The sequence below is a fragment of the Rhipicephalus microplus genome, chromosome X (genome assembly GCF_043290135.1).
Source record: "Rhipicephalus microplus isolate Deutch F79 chromosome X, USDA_Rmic, whole genome shotgun sequence".
NCBI lineage: Eukaryota > Metazoa > Arthropoda > Arachnida > Ixodida > Ixodidae > Rhipicephalus > Rhipicephalus microplus.
In genome coordinates this window covers 41,017,831-41,032,519 of record NC_134710.1, presented here as the reverse complement: position 1 = coordinate 41,032,519, position 14,689 = coordinate 41,017,831, and the positions used below count along the sequence as shown (strand labels likewise).

Below are 14,689 nucleotides of genomic sequence, written 5' to 3'. Positions count from 1 at the left end.
AAGGACCTATCTGTACAGAAATTTTATTGGTTTGTTTTTAATGTTAAAATAAGCACACACAAATATTTTGAAATATCCTTTACAATCTGTCTTACAGCTTTACAAAATAAGAATCTATATCATGTGCAGACAAATAAGCATAGCTTTATGGCAATATCCAATGTCTCAGGATCCAAGTGCAGAAAACAGCATGGCTATATCGTCATTGTCATCAGCAAAATTAGGCCTACTGCAGGACAAAGGCCTCTCCCATGTTCCACCAATAATCCTGGTCTTGTGCTTTCTGCTGCCACGTATACCTGCAAACTTCTGAATTTCACCTGCCCACCTAATTTTCTGTCGCATGATCATGCGAATAAGCTGAAGTGTTCACCCTCGCAATGGCAAACGAAGAAAAGGCAATGCAATTTTGGTAATTATAATGGCTTCATCGCATACTTTTCTCGTGCGATGGAATTTTGAGGCAGTTACTGCATAGTTATGCTGTGTTCCCTACGATGTCTTTGGGAATTCGTCTTGCGTGCGTCACGTTCCCATGGCATCGTCTTCTGAAATAAATCCTCAGCAACTCAATACATTGCAATCACAAGCTCAACAATTTTCTATAGTCGTATGCTTCCTAGTAAGCACAAATGGTGGCACTTGTTTTAATGCAATAACAGACTAGAATAGCTCAAAAGTGTACTGTTTTCAACGTAAATGTGGTAAAGTATGATATTAGTGGTAAAACAAAATCTCATTGCTTGATTATTTGATATATGAAATGTATTAAAAAATTTAATATTCACATACCCCTTGCTGGTATATATGGTTTTTGGATATCCATATACAGGTGTAGTGCTGTGTATATGGTTTTTCACAATACACAAACAGCAGCCTTCATTATGACTAGGATTCTGTGACACCAGGAAGCGTGGTACCACCACTGTGTTATCTGCTCCATAGCTGTCCAAAACCCTTTGTGTTTCTCAGCGTGCTATGGCACTAAATAGACCTGCAGGGCTGTTGCTCTTCAAATGTGCCTACAATTCTTTTGTTCACTTAACAGCTATTCATGTCAGAAAATTCTAATAGACACTGAAATGCACATGCAAAAATGAAACAGCATACTGCAATCAACATATTTTTATTAATCTCTTTTGGTCATTGCAATTCATACAAGCATGGCCTTTAACATTGACTTTAATTATGCCAGAGGAGCTGTTGCTGAAAGAGTTGATTTCTTTTCATCTACTGCACCCAGAAAGGCCTAACATTTGCCTGCTTGCTATGGAACGCTTGTTATGTAATATAATTCAAGTCAAACAAGTTTGGCCTTCTTGTTCATTTAAGCACTGCAATGTACCTGTACTATTAGTGAAGAGAATTTCTGCGTGCAAAGCAGAGTGGTACAGTTTATGCTCAATCTGCAGCGACTGCTCCCATTGGAGAGCGGGAGTGATCTGTTCCTCTACAAGCCCCCAGAGTTGCCCAGCAGCAAAATCTACACCATTCGCCCATACCTCCCTAGTGATGAAGTAAGTCTCAGGTTGCAGCTTTTCAGACCCTGTGAGTGCGAGAATCTGTGTAATGAATCGCAGTTTGTTTTTTGCCACTTCCTTTTCTATACTGCTGCAATTTGAAAGAGTAAGAAATTAGGCAATTTTTTTACTCAATGGTTTACTTTTTTTCCATGCTGGTGCAGTAAATTCGATACTTGTAGAAGTGATAGCTGCTCCGGAATACTGTATATTTTGGTGAGGGTGATCGATCTTTGTGGTCGTGTACCAGAGCAGATTCAGTGAACTTTTTAAATTGGTAATATGTGCTGTCATACTGCTATATACAGTAAAACCTCATGAATTTGAAGCCACTGGGACTGTGAGAAAATTAAATGAGTTTTTGAACTAACAGAACATACAAAAAGTCGGATGCAATAAACTAAGAATTGTTCGAAGTAATCAGGGCTGGGTCTTTTTTTGTGCCGGCTAGTTTTTGGCTCCAGCGTCGGCAGCGGTAAGTGGTATATATGAATAGCTTGCCGTTACAGCATCAAAGGAGGTGCTGCTTTGTGGCTCAGTGGCCAACGCCTTACATTCACAAGCAAGAGGTTGGACGTTTGATTCTGCGCACCGGATTACTATTCTTTCTTGCGTTTTCGTATCTATGCATATACATATATGGCCCAAAATTCAGCCGAGAGTGTCCATATAATTGCTATTACAATGAAAAAAGACGCTGTCATGATGAATTGAAATGTGCGCTTGTGAAAAGCAAGACATCTTCACTGACGGAGTATTGACACGCGGGCAGCGTGTCACCTGCTCCTCACTACATCAGCATGTCGTGGTGCGACCATTCGCCCACTCTTTCTGGTAAAAAAAGAATTTTATAATGGTTAGTGTGACGAAATTCGCGATGTGTTTTGGTTGGAAAACATGATCATTGAAACTTTCGAACTTAGTTCTCGAAGTAGACGTAGGCAAAAACTCCGGCAGCAGTGCAAGTGTGCAAATTGCTGGAGCAGCCAGGAAGCGGAGCTTCGCATACATCGTGAATTCCGTCACACTGTCTTTTATTTATGTATTTATTTATTTACAATCATAGAAACAAAGGGTAAATCATGACACGCTGATGTTTTGAGAAACATGCAATATGCTGCCTGCGTGTCATCTCTACATTGCAGTGAAGAATGTCTTTTTTTTTTTCGCAGGCGCACATTTTAATTAATTACGAGACTTTTTTTTTGCACTAGAAGTAGCGATAAGACAGATGCTTGGGCTAGTTGGTGATTGGGAATCAACATATTGGCACCGTGCAAGACTACGAACTGGCTCTTTCTGTCCTTGTCCCTTTTTTTGTAGTTACGTCGTAACTACTCGTAGTTTTGTGCTGTGCAAGTTTGTAGAAGTAGCGAGGCAGGAGTGCTTCAGCTGCTACTCATCAGTATCGCTACGTTGCCTTGCCCTGTGGCTACTAAGAGCTACGTTTCCATGGATTTGCGGTGAAATTGACATCGGGATTTGACACGTCAGCCCACAGTTTTCGAATTAACCAGACTAGTGCTGATCGCTGTTTTAAAATTATCCGCTCAGACTTGCACTGTGAAATACGGTATTGTGGAAATATTTCGCTTTAAGCGGGATTTCGAAATAACAGAGCTCAAGTTATAAGGTTTTATTGTACTTTATTTCAGTTCAAGTGTGCGTATTTAGAAATTCCTAAATAGCTGTAGTAAAGAAGTAATGACATGAACTTGTAGGCATTTCAGAATCGTTGCTATAAATAAGAGCACGAGTTTCAGGACTCCTAAAAAGATTTGTCGTGCCTAGGAATGCAGAGCATATATTTTTGATACTGCTACTTAAAAGGACACTTTCAGTTTAATTATTCAGGGGGCAACTTCACCGTGATGTGTGATGGCAGTGCGATGTCATGAGGAGACAGCAATTCGCGACGTACTAGTGGGCAGATCTGCCATGCGCTCGTGGTACAATTAAACAATGATGAGCGCATGGTCTCCACTAACCCCAAAAATGATATTAAGATTTGGGCTGCATGAAGAATACAGTTGGCAAACTCAGTGGTAATGACTTATTGCGATAAAGTCCATTGCGATGGCGCTGGCTTGCTGATGCTCTGGGACACACACTTTAATATCAGACTATTTTAGATGTATTAGCTGCTGGGTGGAAAACGTTAGCATTGTATACCATGGACATGAAAAATGTATACTTTGCGAGGTCGCAGAACCATGTCAGTACTCCTTTAATGCATTAATTGCTATATTTATTACATTTTATTTTATTTTTCTTTTGTGCTTGTCATGCTTTTGCAGTCTTAATGCTGCATTTACTGCCAAGAACTAGTGTAGGGCTTGGTAGCAAGCTCTATTGACATGTTCCTCTCAATGCTCTTTTTTGTCATCACGCAAAATGAAAATTCATTCATTAAATGCCCCATTGTGCGATATCACAGACTGGAGTGCATTGTTTTTATAATGTAGTGAGCCACTTATTCATATGTAACAATTCTCCTTTTCCTCCAGCCACTAGTGTATGAGGTATGTCGAAAGACCTGCGATGATGGTATGGATGGAACGAAGGTATTTTCTGAGTTACCTAACCTGATTGGTGACAAGTAAGTAGGAGATTTTTAGTTTTTTCATGTTACACCCCTCCTTACCCATGTTTATTTCACAGCACATAACAAATATTTGTTGATTGCTTTTGTCTCATTAATCCACATACATACCCTGTAAAGTGGACGGGGGAAGGGGGGGGGGGGTAGCCGCTATGCTAGCTCAGTTGGTAGAACATCAGACATGTTGTTCAAAGGTTGCAGGTTCGGTCCCTGCTCATGGCAAGTTATCTTTTCGTCCACTTTTCTTCACGTTTACATTACCACTGCTCCTAATAACATCCCCTATGCACTCAAACGTCATCACAAAGTTGCATCTTGAAAACAAATAAATTTGTTATAAAGGTAATTTCTAACACTGCCCCTATTGCAACACTATTTTTCATTTACTTCGTTATCACCAATATTTTGTTATATCCATGTCTGTTATATTGAAGTTTGAGTGTATGTTCCTTGGAATGATTGTCTGTTAGACCCCATTAATTCTGTGTGTAACTAAGAAAATGAGCCCTTAGACATACACTTCTTTCCTTAAAATGTAGGTTATACCGTCGCATTGTAGATTTGATATATCCTCTTACAAGTACGGCGTGCGAATTTTTGGAACTTTGAATATTCAATGCGAATCAAAATGCTTGAACAGCAAAGAATTTTGTAGCAGTTGAGATTGGTACAGAGGATCGCATACCTCCAATTAATTTTGTAAAATTCGATGCCCGAGTAAACAAAATAGTTTGTCATCACATCTCCCCCCTTTTCCCCAGGTGTGTTTTTGCAAATGTACCAGTATTCAAGTGTAGTGGCCTGAGCATGGAATTGTACTAGGCCGAGCACGTTATTGTAATAGAGGGTAGAAATTTCACTGAAACCACTAAAAGTTTGGGAAGCCATTGTAAAATTAAGAACTTCCTAAAAGTGTAGAAACCCAGTGTCATTCCAAGTTGTCCTAATATGAAGCACCTGCCATGGGCATTGTTGCGATCAGTTTTCCGCATGCACGACGGTGTCGCTTCATCCTAACATGCCAAGCAGCTATTCATCCTTCACAACTACATTAAATAGGCTTGTTTTGCTGGCATGCAATACTGTTGTAAAATGCGTAAGTTGGCTGTACTCTATATTTGTTGTAAAAGAAACTTTAGCTTACTTTTTAAATGCTGCAGCATCCCTAAGTTGGACTTCATGGTGGGTGGCTGCTACTGCTGCCGAAATATACAAATTTTCTATGGGAAGCACCCTCATTTCCCCACTTACTTGATCGTTACCCTTTGAAGAGAGTATGCACCGACAAACTCCTCCTTTTAGCCAACTCGGAGCAACCTATTCCATATCATGCACAGCAAGAATACAGAAAAACAAGCAAGAGCAATTTTCCCATTTGTTGTGTCTTAGAAGACTTAGAAGTGGGCTATAAAGTGACAAAAATGGCAAGTTGAGACCGTCCGTTCAAGCTGCCTCAGATCCAACCATATGAACAACTTGGAAGCCTTGTGGTACTCTGCATCCTAACACAAGCATTTTTACAGCAGAAGCTTATGCGATACTTATGGCCATTTTATCTTATTACAAGCTAACAGACTTGGTGCCGTCAGTTAGCGTACAAGGGATTATTGGTCAGCTGCCAGCTCGTTACAGATCACATGCAATGTGATTCCAAAAAAGGCAGAAAAGAGAGTGTTCCACGCTCTCCGTCTTGGCTACTCGCAGCACTAACTGAAGCACCCACGTTTAGTGCTTATAAATACTACCCTATAAAGTGGATGTGGTGATAACCCCATGGTAGCTCAATTGTTAGATCACGTCGCACTGATTTAACATTAGACACGTTATTCGAAGGTTACAGGTTGTCTTTTTGATCGTATATCTTTCTTCACATTTACATTACACTTGCTTCTAATGACATTCGCTATACTTTCCTTGGCACAATTTGTCTGTTAGGTCTCTTAATATATCATCATGATCATTTATTCTGAAGCCATCGCCTGCAGTTTCTGCACTGTGGTAGTCTGTGAGTAGTGAGTGTCTTATGCCACAGCAGTGATAAAAGTACTGCTCCGATTGCTCCAAAAGAGAAATGCTGCTCCATGCTGCTCCAAAGTGTATTATTTGTAATGAACTGCCCCAAACCTGCTCCAATATAGAGCTGGGAAACAGAAAACAGTCAACTTTTATTGTGTGACCATCCAGCGAGCCTAAACAAACAAACAAAAAACTGTGTGCTAGCATATTGACAATTCTGCATGTAGCATTATGTGTGTGTGTGTGTGTGTGTGTGTGTGTGTGTGTGTGTGTGTGTGTGTGTGTATATATATATATATATATATATATATATATATATATATATATACGCGTTATTCGAAGGTCGTAAGTTCGATTCCTGCTCACAGCTGGTAATTTTTTCATCCACTTTTCTTTCTTCTTTCTTCTTATTTACATTCCACTGGTTCTAATAACTTCCCCTGTACATTCCTTGGCATTACTGTCTGTTATATCTCATTAATATTGTGTTAAAACACGGAAATACGAGCCCTTAGGTATACACTTTTCTCCCATATATATATATATATATATATATATATATATATACATACACACACACACACAGTCGAGCCCGCTTATAACAAACCTGAGCGGGACGCGGTATCCGTTTTCTGTATTCCGAAGTTCGTAGTACATGAAACACTGCTTTTAAAAAAGTTGCGAGTGAAAACACACTTTTTTTGCTCCAAAAAGTCCGTGATGCACGTGTTTCGAAGAGCAGAAACGATAAGGGCGGGCTCGAGTTCATTTAAAACCGCAGGCTGCTCGTTCGCCGAGGCCCGTGGCATAAGCTGCATGAGGTGCTGGCTCCAAAGCTTCGTCGTTCTCGCAATCCGATTTCTCCAAATCACTCTCGCCATGTACTTCATTCACAATGCCCCAATCCGTGCACGGTTCCGCAGTGTCGGCATCATCATCGGCCATAATTAAATCATCGCAACAGATGTCCCACCCGCTCTCCCAGGTCGGAGTCGACGACGCCCTGCCATAAATCGCCACCGCAGTGATCCTGTTCGGAAGCTTCAGACTCGGCATCGGGCCCGACGATCGACGTTGAAGTCGGCCTCGCGAAAATAGTTTCGCGCACATGTAGCCGTCACCGCCGCCCACGAAATATTCACCATCTCCACAGCTGAATACCGGAACGCCCGAAGCGGCAAGTTGGCTGCCAGGTGGTCAACAGCTTATGAGCAAGCGCTCCGCAATGCAGCAGCTAACACGCGGATTACACTTTCGACATTTTGTTGAGCAGCACGAAAAAGCGTGGTAGTCCTCCCGTCGGCCATCATGACCACACACGCACACCAAGAGCAAGCAAGACGCGCACACGCGTGGAACGGCTCTGGGCGCGTTTCCAGTCGGAAAACGAAACTAATTCGAGCCAGCGTGGCGGGCGTCGCGGAGCGGTGGGGACGGGCGAAGGGGTTGTTATTAAAAGAGGAGAGCAGACTTGCGAGAGAAGGGCAAGGAGTTGCGATAAAGCTCGGAGGAATGAAAGATTCCTTCCTCCGTGCGATAAAGAGAGGGGAGGATGTGGCGGGAGGGCGACCTTGAAAACCAAAACACACGGGAAGGAGGCAGGTTGGGTAGCTTGCTTGAAAGATCCGCGAAACTCGCACGTAGAAGAACTTGAAAAGAGTGCCAGTGCTCGCAGAAGTCAAAGCATGGCCGCCTCGTTCGGTGCGCGCGGCGGCGTTCGAAGAATCGGCGGCCGTGATCAAAAAATCGCTTTGTTGCGCCGGCGGGTTTGCGTGGCCTCACGAACTTCGATATTTTGCGATTCATTCTGCGCAAATTAACAGCCGTTTTCACGCTTCCGCACGCGCGCGGAAGGAGGGCTGAGTCGAGTGCAATGTGAGTGAGAACAAGTCCTAAACACGAAACGAATCGCAAATTATCAGAGTCGGTGGGGTAGCGTACGCGGGTGCACTATAGACGCAGACTATCGGGTACAGTCGGTGGCCGACGATGTTGGCAAATGGTCTAGTCACTCCAGGCCGGTGACGCCAACAACAGTACCAGCGATCAAAAACAGGGTTTGTGGCCGACCAGTCTTCGAAAGATCGGTGGCAGTGTGAAAACACGGGCCTCTTCTGGCGATGCGGGGTGCTCAGAGTAGCGAGGGGGGGGGGGAACAAAGGACGGAGGGTTGCGTAACAAAAAGCGGTTGGGGAGAGCAGCAACTAGAGGAGCGCGGAGGCAGAAATGGCGTTTAACAAAAAGAGTGCATGGGCACCTTGCCGATGCCTGATCGGTGGTCAAAATTGATTTCCCGGGCAGTCGGAAGACCGCTGACTCCGTTCGCTGTAACTGATCAGCGGCGCTCGGAGACTTTCGTTGTAGGAGCGATTTTGTGCCTTTGAACCGATGTATATTTTGACGGTCACGCGGATATTGTTCGTTTTAAATGGGGCTGTTATATGTGGGCTCGACTCTATATATATATATATATGTATATATGTGTGCGTGTGTGTGTGTGTGTGAGAGAGAGAGAGAGAGAGAGATCTAAGAGACATTAATGCCAAGGAAAGTATAGGGGAAGTCATCCCGGCTGCGGCGGCTGCATTTCCGATGGAGGCGGAAATGTTGTAGGCCCGTGTGCTCAGATTTGGGTGCACATTAAAGAACCCCAGGTGGTCTAAATTTCCGGAGCCCTCCACTACGGCATCTCTCATAATCATATGGTGGTTTTGGGACGTTAAACCCCACAAATCGATCAAGTATTGGGGAAGTTATTAGACCGAATTGTAATGTAAATGTGAAGAAAGAAAAGTAGTGAAAAGATAATTTGCCGGAGGCAGGAACCGAACCTGCGACCTTCGACTTCACATTTACTTTATAATTCGGTCTAACAACTTCCCCTATTCTTTCTTTGGCATTATTGTCTGTATCTCATCAATAATGTATCAAAAACACGGAAAAACGGGCCCTTAAGTATACACTTCTTTCTTATATACATATATTAAGGAAAGAAGTGTATACTTAAGGGCTCGTTTTTCTGTGTTTTTACACAATATAATGAGATCTATATATATGTGTGTATATATATGTGCGTGTGTGTGTGTGTGCACGCGCGTGTGCAGATTATGAAAAAGTCTCGCTTCGGTTGCCTTAGAATTAAGGGAAAATAAATATACGCCTCTATAAGCGATGGCGGTGGCGGGCAGGCAGGCCTGCACCTCAAGAGCCCGCGTTGCCCCCTTTCTCGCCGCCGCGGTCGCATGCGCGGGTGTCCCCCCTTCCCCCTTCTAAACCAAAATTTAAAAAAAAAAACTACTTTTGCGCGGTGGCAGTGCCACGCTTTTAGTTAGCGTCACATATGTGGGGCCGCGCTGCATATGGAGGGTGCTTTACCGAATAGTTTCTACGCTAACCGTGTCTGTGTCCGTGTCATTTGCTCTTTGTTTTCGACGACGTGCGCGCATAGTGTGTCCCTTGATGACGTTCAGCTTTGCTTTTTTTTTTTTTTGCGATAGCAGTTATGTATATGGGCAGTTTCGGCTGGGTTTTTGCCGCCGCCTTCATTCACCGTATATGTATAGTATATGTATACGTACCTATATCTATGAAAACTCAAGAAACAAAAAAGCCACCTGCGCTCAGCGCTCAGCTCATCACGATGTGCCGGCGGGCGCTTATTTCCCATGCGTACTTTGCCCTGCGAATGCGGAGGGGGGAGAGGGGTTAGACGCTTGTGCGCGTGCGCTTATCCTTCGTTGGGGAGAATCGCACGCCTTCGACTTTGACTGGAATGATTGCGTTTGCTCTTTTTGCACAGTTTCTTCACGTTGAAATTGCATTGATACTTGCCAAGATAGCAAGCGCGCCAGCAATCGCGACCGCCCTTAAGATTCAAGTTCATTATTTTTACTTGAGCGATTACGCACCCACCCCTCGCCACATTGTTTCATGCTCATTTAAGACAGGTGGTTTAATTTCTGTTTGAGCATTCGATGGCAGTTCTAACATGCGGGAGATGTTATGCACTTTCCAGGCGATAGGGATGGGCCGACTCATTTGATCTCTGCTTCAGCAGCGCTCGCGCGCTTTTGCCCGCTCGTGAAAGTTACAATGTGCGGGGGCATGTTGTCAATTTGGACTTGTTGCGGAACATTGCGCCGACAGCAAAAACCCGCTGAGTGTGTCCATAGAACTGCTATCGCAATAATAACGCAGTTTTTTACTGTAAAATGAGTGTTCCATTTTTGTTTGATTTGCGCATTTATTTCACAAATTTTCGTACCGAACCTGCATATAACAAAAACTTCTTTATAACGAGTTTTTCCGGGAATTTATCAATTTCGTTAATCCAAGTTTAACTATATATATATCGGGCTATTTTTACAAAATATGAACTGCTGCTTCGGCAGTAGTTAAAGGGATGATGAAGTGTGTCCCCAAAATTTTTAGCTATGTGAGTATTCAGAATCTTGGCTATCCATTCAATACTATACCTCGGCTCGTTTGGTCATCTGGGCTCACTGAATAACAAAAAAGTGCAATATCAGTTTCCCAGCTCACGATCCCGTCAACTGTGCAGCTGACGTCACTTTAAGATAGCCAATGAAAAGTCCATGTTGTCAACAAAAAATGGCGACGCAGCAATGTTTTTGAGCTTTAGTTGACTGTGGTTCGTAACATCGTAACATTCTATTGCAGTGCCATGGCCACCATAACAGTACAGTGTAATCTCAATGATACGATTACTGTTAATGCGAATTTCGCAGTAATGCGAATTTTAAGGTTGCTTTGGGTGGACTACAATACATAAACTATGCCGCAATTTGGTGTTATACGAATGCTTTCCCCAGCAACCACGGATGATACGAATGCGATTGACCGCTGCACACGAGCGGTGCAACGTGGCTTGTCTCAGAAATGAACGCCCGTTCACACTTGGCCTCGAAGGGAGCGAATGTGGCAAACTCGCTGGAATTCCTCTCGCTTCGCCGCTAGAAAAGTGGCCAGAAAACCATGCCGTAAGGCTGACGCGAAAAAAGCAGTCAGAGATCAAATTTCACCGCAACGCGATTAAATTTTACTACAACACGGTAGCGGGTCACTTTTCTGCTACGGCTTTGGCTGCGATAGCTCTCAAATCACGTGATGTAAACAACCAGTCGTACATTCAAGATGGCGGCCAAGGCATCGGCAGGTGCAGTGGCTCGCATCGGTGCAATCGCGAACTTCCCGAGCAGCCTTGAAAAAGACGCGTTCATCGAGAGCCTGGTTTGGATTACGATTGCTGCGAATACATGCATAAGATTATGCATGCGATCGCATGCATAATAGAAGTTGGTGGGGATTTTAATGCGCGGGAATAAATTTTTAAGCGGCGAAAACGACAGTTGGGGCATGTATACGAGAGGCAGAATGAATGTGAACATTTTCTAGTGGCGCGGACGTGGTTTTGCGGCCATTCTGGCGTTCTCGATTGAATTCTCAAGTGTGAAATTTCTTGGACTGCTTTTTTTTTCGTATTGCCAACGCGGTGCATTCTTCTGGCCACTTCTGCGGCAAAGCGATTGAATTTTCAACTAGTTTTGCCTCTTTCACTCCCTTTAATGCCGAGTGTGAACGCACCTTATAGTGCCAGCAACGTGAGTCGGGAAGCCGCGGCACTTTATTGAGAGGCGATGAAAGCAAGAAATTTTGAAAGAACATGATGCACTTTTTCCAGCAAGAAGTAGCTGAAGTTCTTGTTCATCTTCATGATCAGCTTTAACTTGTTTTTGATTCATATGAATTAGGGATAAACAAACATTTTGCGTACTCCCTACGAATTCGTATCATCCAGATTCTACTTACCATAATGTCACAGACACAGTGTAGGATGGCTGACCTCCTCAAAAAAAAAGTGGCATCTGCTAGAGCGCAGTCAGTTCTTGGGCTTTGAGCTGTATGTCGACGCACCTGGGTGAGTGCATGATTGGCATTGTCAAAGCAAGGCAGCGGTGGTGAGGGCGAAGCATGCGCCCTGGAAGCACTCGTATTGAGATTGCATGGCAGAACCTCCGCTTGCGGAAGCCCCGACCATCAGTCTCCACTCCGTGCGCCCATCATCAGTTGTGTAGCACTGTCCGATGACGCACAGGGTTGGTATAGCGAGGCCTAAGCCACCCAGAACTCGCAGTAGAACACAACCTGTCGCAACAAGTAAAAAAAAAAACTAGTACGTTGCGCTGGCTGTACCGATCAAGCTATGGGTAACCGGCGGAAAGGCAAGGATACACCCGTGACAGAGCCCGGATGCACTTGAAAGTGGTACCAAGCAGATCACTCACTGTGATTGCATAGCACTCAACTCGGCGCGAAAATTGCTGTTATTTTTTTCTTTTCTAGGTGCCTATAAATTACAGAGAAACCTTGTTAAACCGTAGTTGGCCGGAGCTCGGGAAAAAGTACGTACTAAACGGTAGTACTGCTTAACCGAAATAGCGTCAGGTCGCTCACTTACCTGTCAAAAAAGAAACCTTCAGGAAGTGCGATGAAAGAACAAAAAACGTGCAGTAATTTATTAACCTCGAGTGACAGTCTGTAATCTTCCATTTGACGACGCGGCGGCCTAGCAGCAATGACAGCGGCCTCAAACTCACTTGTGCTGTGAGCCAGCTTTTCCGCCAGCCCCCTCTTCTCGGCAAATACCCGCATGACGCTGACGCAATGCGCAGCTTCGGCCACTGTCGGACCTGGATCACCCGTGTTGTCACTTTCCATGTCGTCCTCATCACTATCATTTGGCGACACTTCGACAACAGAGGCAACAATGGCTTCGTCGGACATGTCCGGAGATGTCTGCACATCGCTGTCTGCATCTCTGAAGTCCGGGAAGGAAATGCCTTCCGTAACGCCCTGCCGCTCCAGCACTTCAGCTAGCAGACTTTTGCAAGCTTCGTCTACGATGTCCGAAGTCTGGTCGATGGTGTCACTGGCATCATCTGCGTCGCCCGCACACACACTGAAGCCAGCACGCTTGAAGCAATTTTGAACTGTCGTTGCTTCAACCTGCTGCCACGAGTATTCGAGCAGGTGAATCGCGCCAATCAGGTCGATGAAGAATAATTTGCCACATTCAATGACGAGAAGAAATCTGCGCAGCAGATTCTTCTTGTAGAGCAGTTTTACAGCTCGAATGATGCCTTGGTTCAAGGGCTGGGCAATCGCTGTTGTGTTTGGTGGCAGAGACGCCAACTTCACAGCCGTCAGGTTGTCCAGGGTGACGTGCGCCGAAGCGTTGTCTAAAATAATAACACCTCTTCTGTTCTTGGCCACAAAATGACGATCGATGAAGCGCACGTACTCCTCAAAGAGTTTTGCCGTCATCCATGCTTTGGTGTTGCTGCGATAGATGACCACTGATGGCAACCGGGCGTCTTTGAAACATCTAGGCTTCGCCGACTTTCCAATCACGAGGAGCGGAGTTTTGTCGGTTCCAGTCATGTTTATGCAAAACACCACTGATATTCTGTCTTTTGCATGCTTGCCGCCGGTGCACATCTCGCCTTTGAACGCGAGTGTTTTGTCTGGTAGCAGCTTGAAGAATAGCGCCGATTCATCCATATTAAAGATGTCATCAGGTGCGTAGTCTTCCAAGATGTTCTTCAGCTGACCATTTTGCCACTGCTCCGCACCATCCACGTCAGCAGCAGCACCTTCTCCCGAAACAGTCCTCATGGTAATGCCGTGCCTTGCCTTAAATCTGGCCAGCCAGCCATTGCTGCACACGAAATTGTCATGATTGAGCTGCGAGGCAAAAACCAGGGCCTTCTCCACGAGCAGGGGTCCGCTGATAGGCAGATTTTTTGACCGTGCAGTTTTTACCCATTTCACCAGCGCCTCCTCTACATCCGAAAACGCCGAACCGTGTAGCCGGCACCTTTTCGCAGTTGCAACAGCACTGCCGAGCAACTTCTCTCTGGAATTCCAAATTCCACACACCGTGGTTAATGGCAGGTCCTTTTCGCGTGCCAGCGCAGATTTTTTTCGTGCCACTTTCAATAGCTTGAATTATGTCCAATTTCTCCTCTATTTTCAGCACTCGATGCTTTTGTCCCAGCTTCGGCATGACGCAAGTACGAAGCAGCACAAGCACACATACACAACACGTGAAAAACGACGCGAGAGCTGTTCGGCACGAATCAACCAGAGAACACTATGCACGGCGCCAAAGGAACAAAGAAAGCAAAGCAAGCGCACACCGTGTTTGCGTGTTTGTGCAAAGCACCATCGCATGGACAACACCAGAAGCCTAGCCGGCCGAGTGCTTCTTGTTGCAGAAAAATCCAAGAGATGGCGCTCACCAACACAGCCGCCATCATCATCAACACAAACAAGCGAGGTGTGTTTCGATCTCTGGGGCTTGCTGTTCTGTCGACACGTCCAGTGGGAGACAACAAGCCGCGGCGAGTGTGCAACGAAAATTGGAAAAACTACTTATTAACCGATACATACGTGATAAGCTGGTACGGCTTATGTGGATACAAAATGCATTATGTTCAATGACCGCCGAAACGGGGATTTGACTTCACTA

General features: G+C 44.7%; 1 protein-coding gene across 3 annotated transcripts in view; it reads left to right on the top strand.

The window, feature by feature from the left end:
* Positions 1–14,689, top strand: part of Oga (O-GlcNAcase) — a 55,386-nt gene that overhangs the window by 30,850 nt on the left and 9,847 nt on the right. For all 3 annotated transcript variants that reach the window (XM_037426850.2, XM_037426849.2, XM_037426851.2), the window contains 2 exons: positions 1,413–1,517; positions 4,028–4,119. In XM_037426850.2, coding sequence (XP_037282747.1) covers positions 1,413–1,517; positions 4,028–4,119 — 197 coding nt within the window. The remainder of the gene's footprint in view (positions 1–1,412; positions 1,518–4,027; positions 4,120–14,689) is intronic.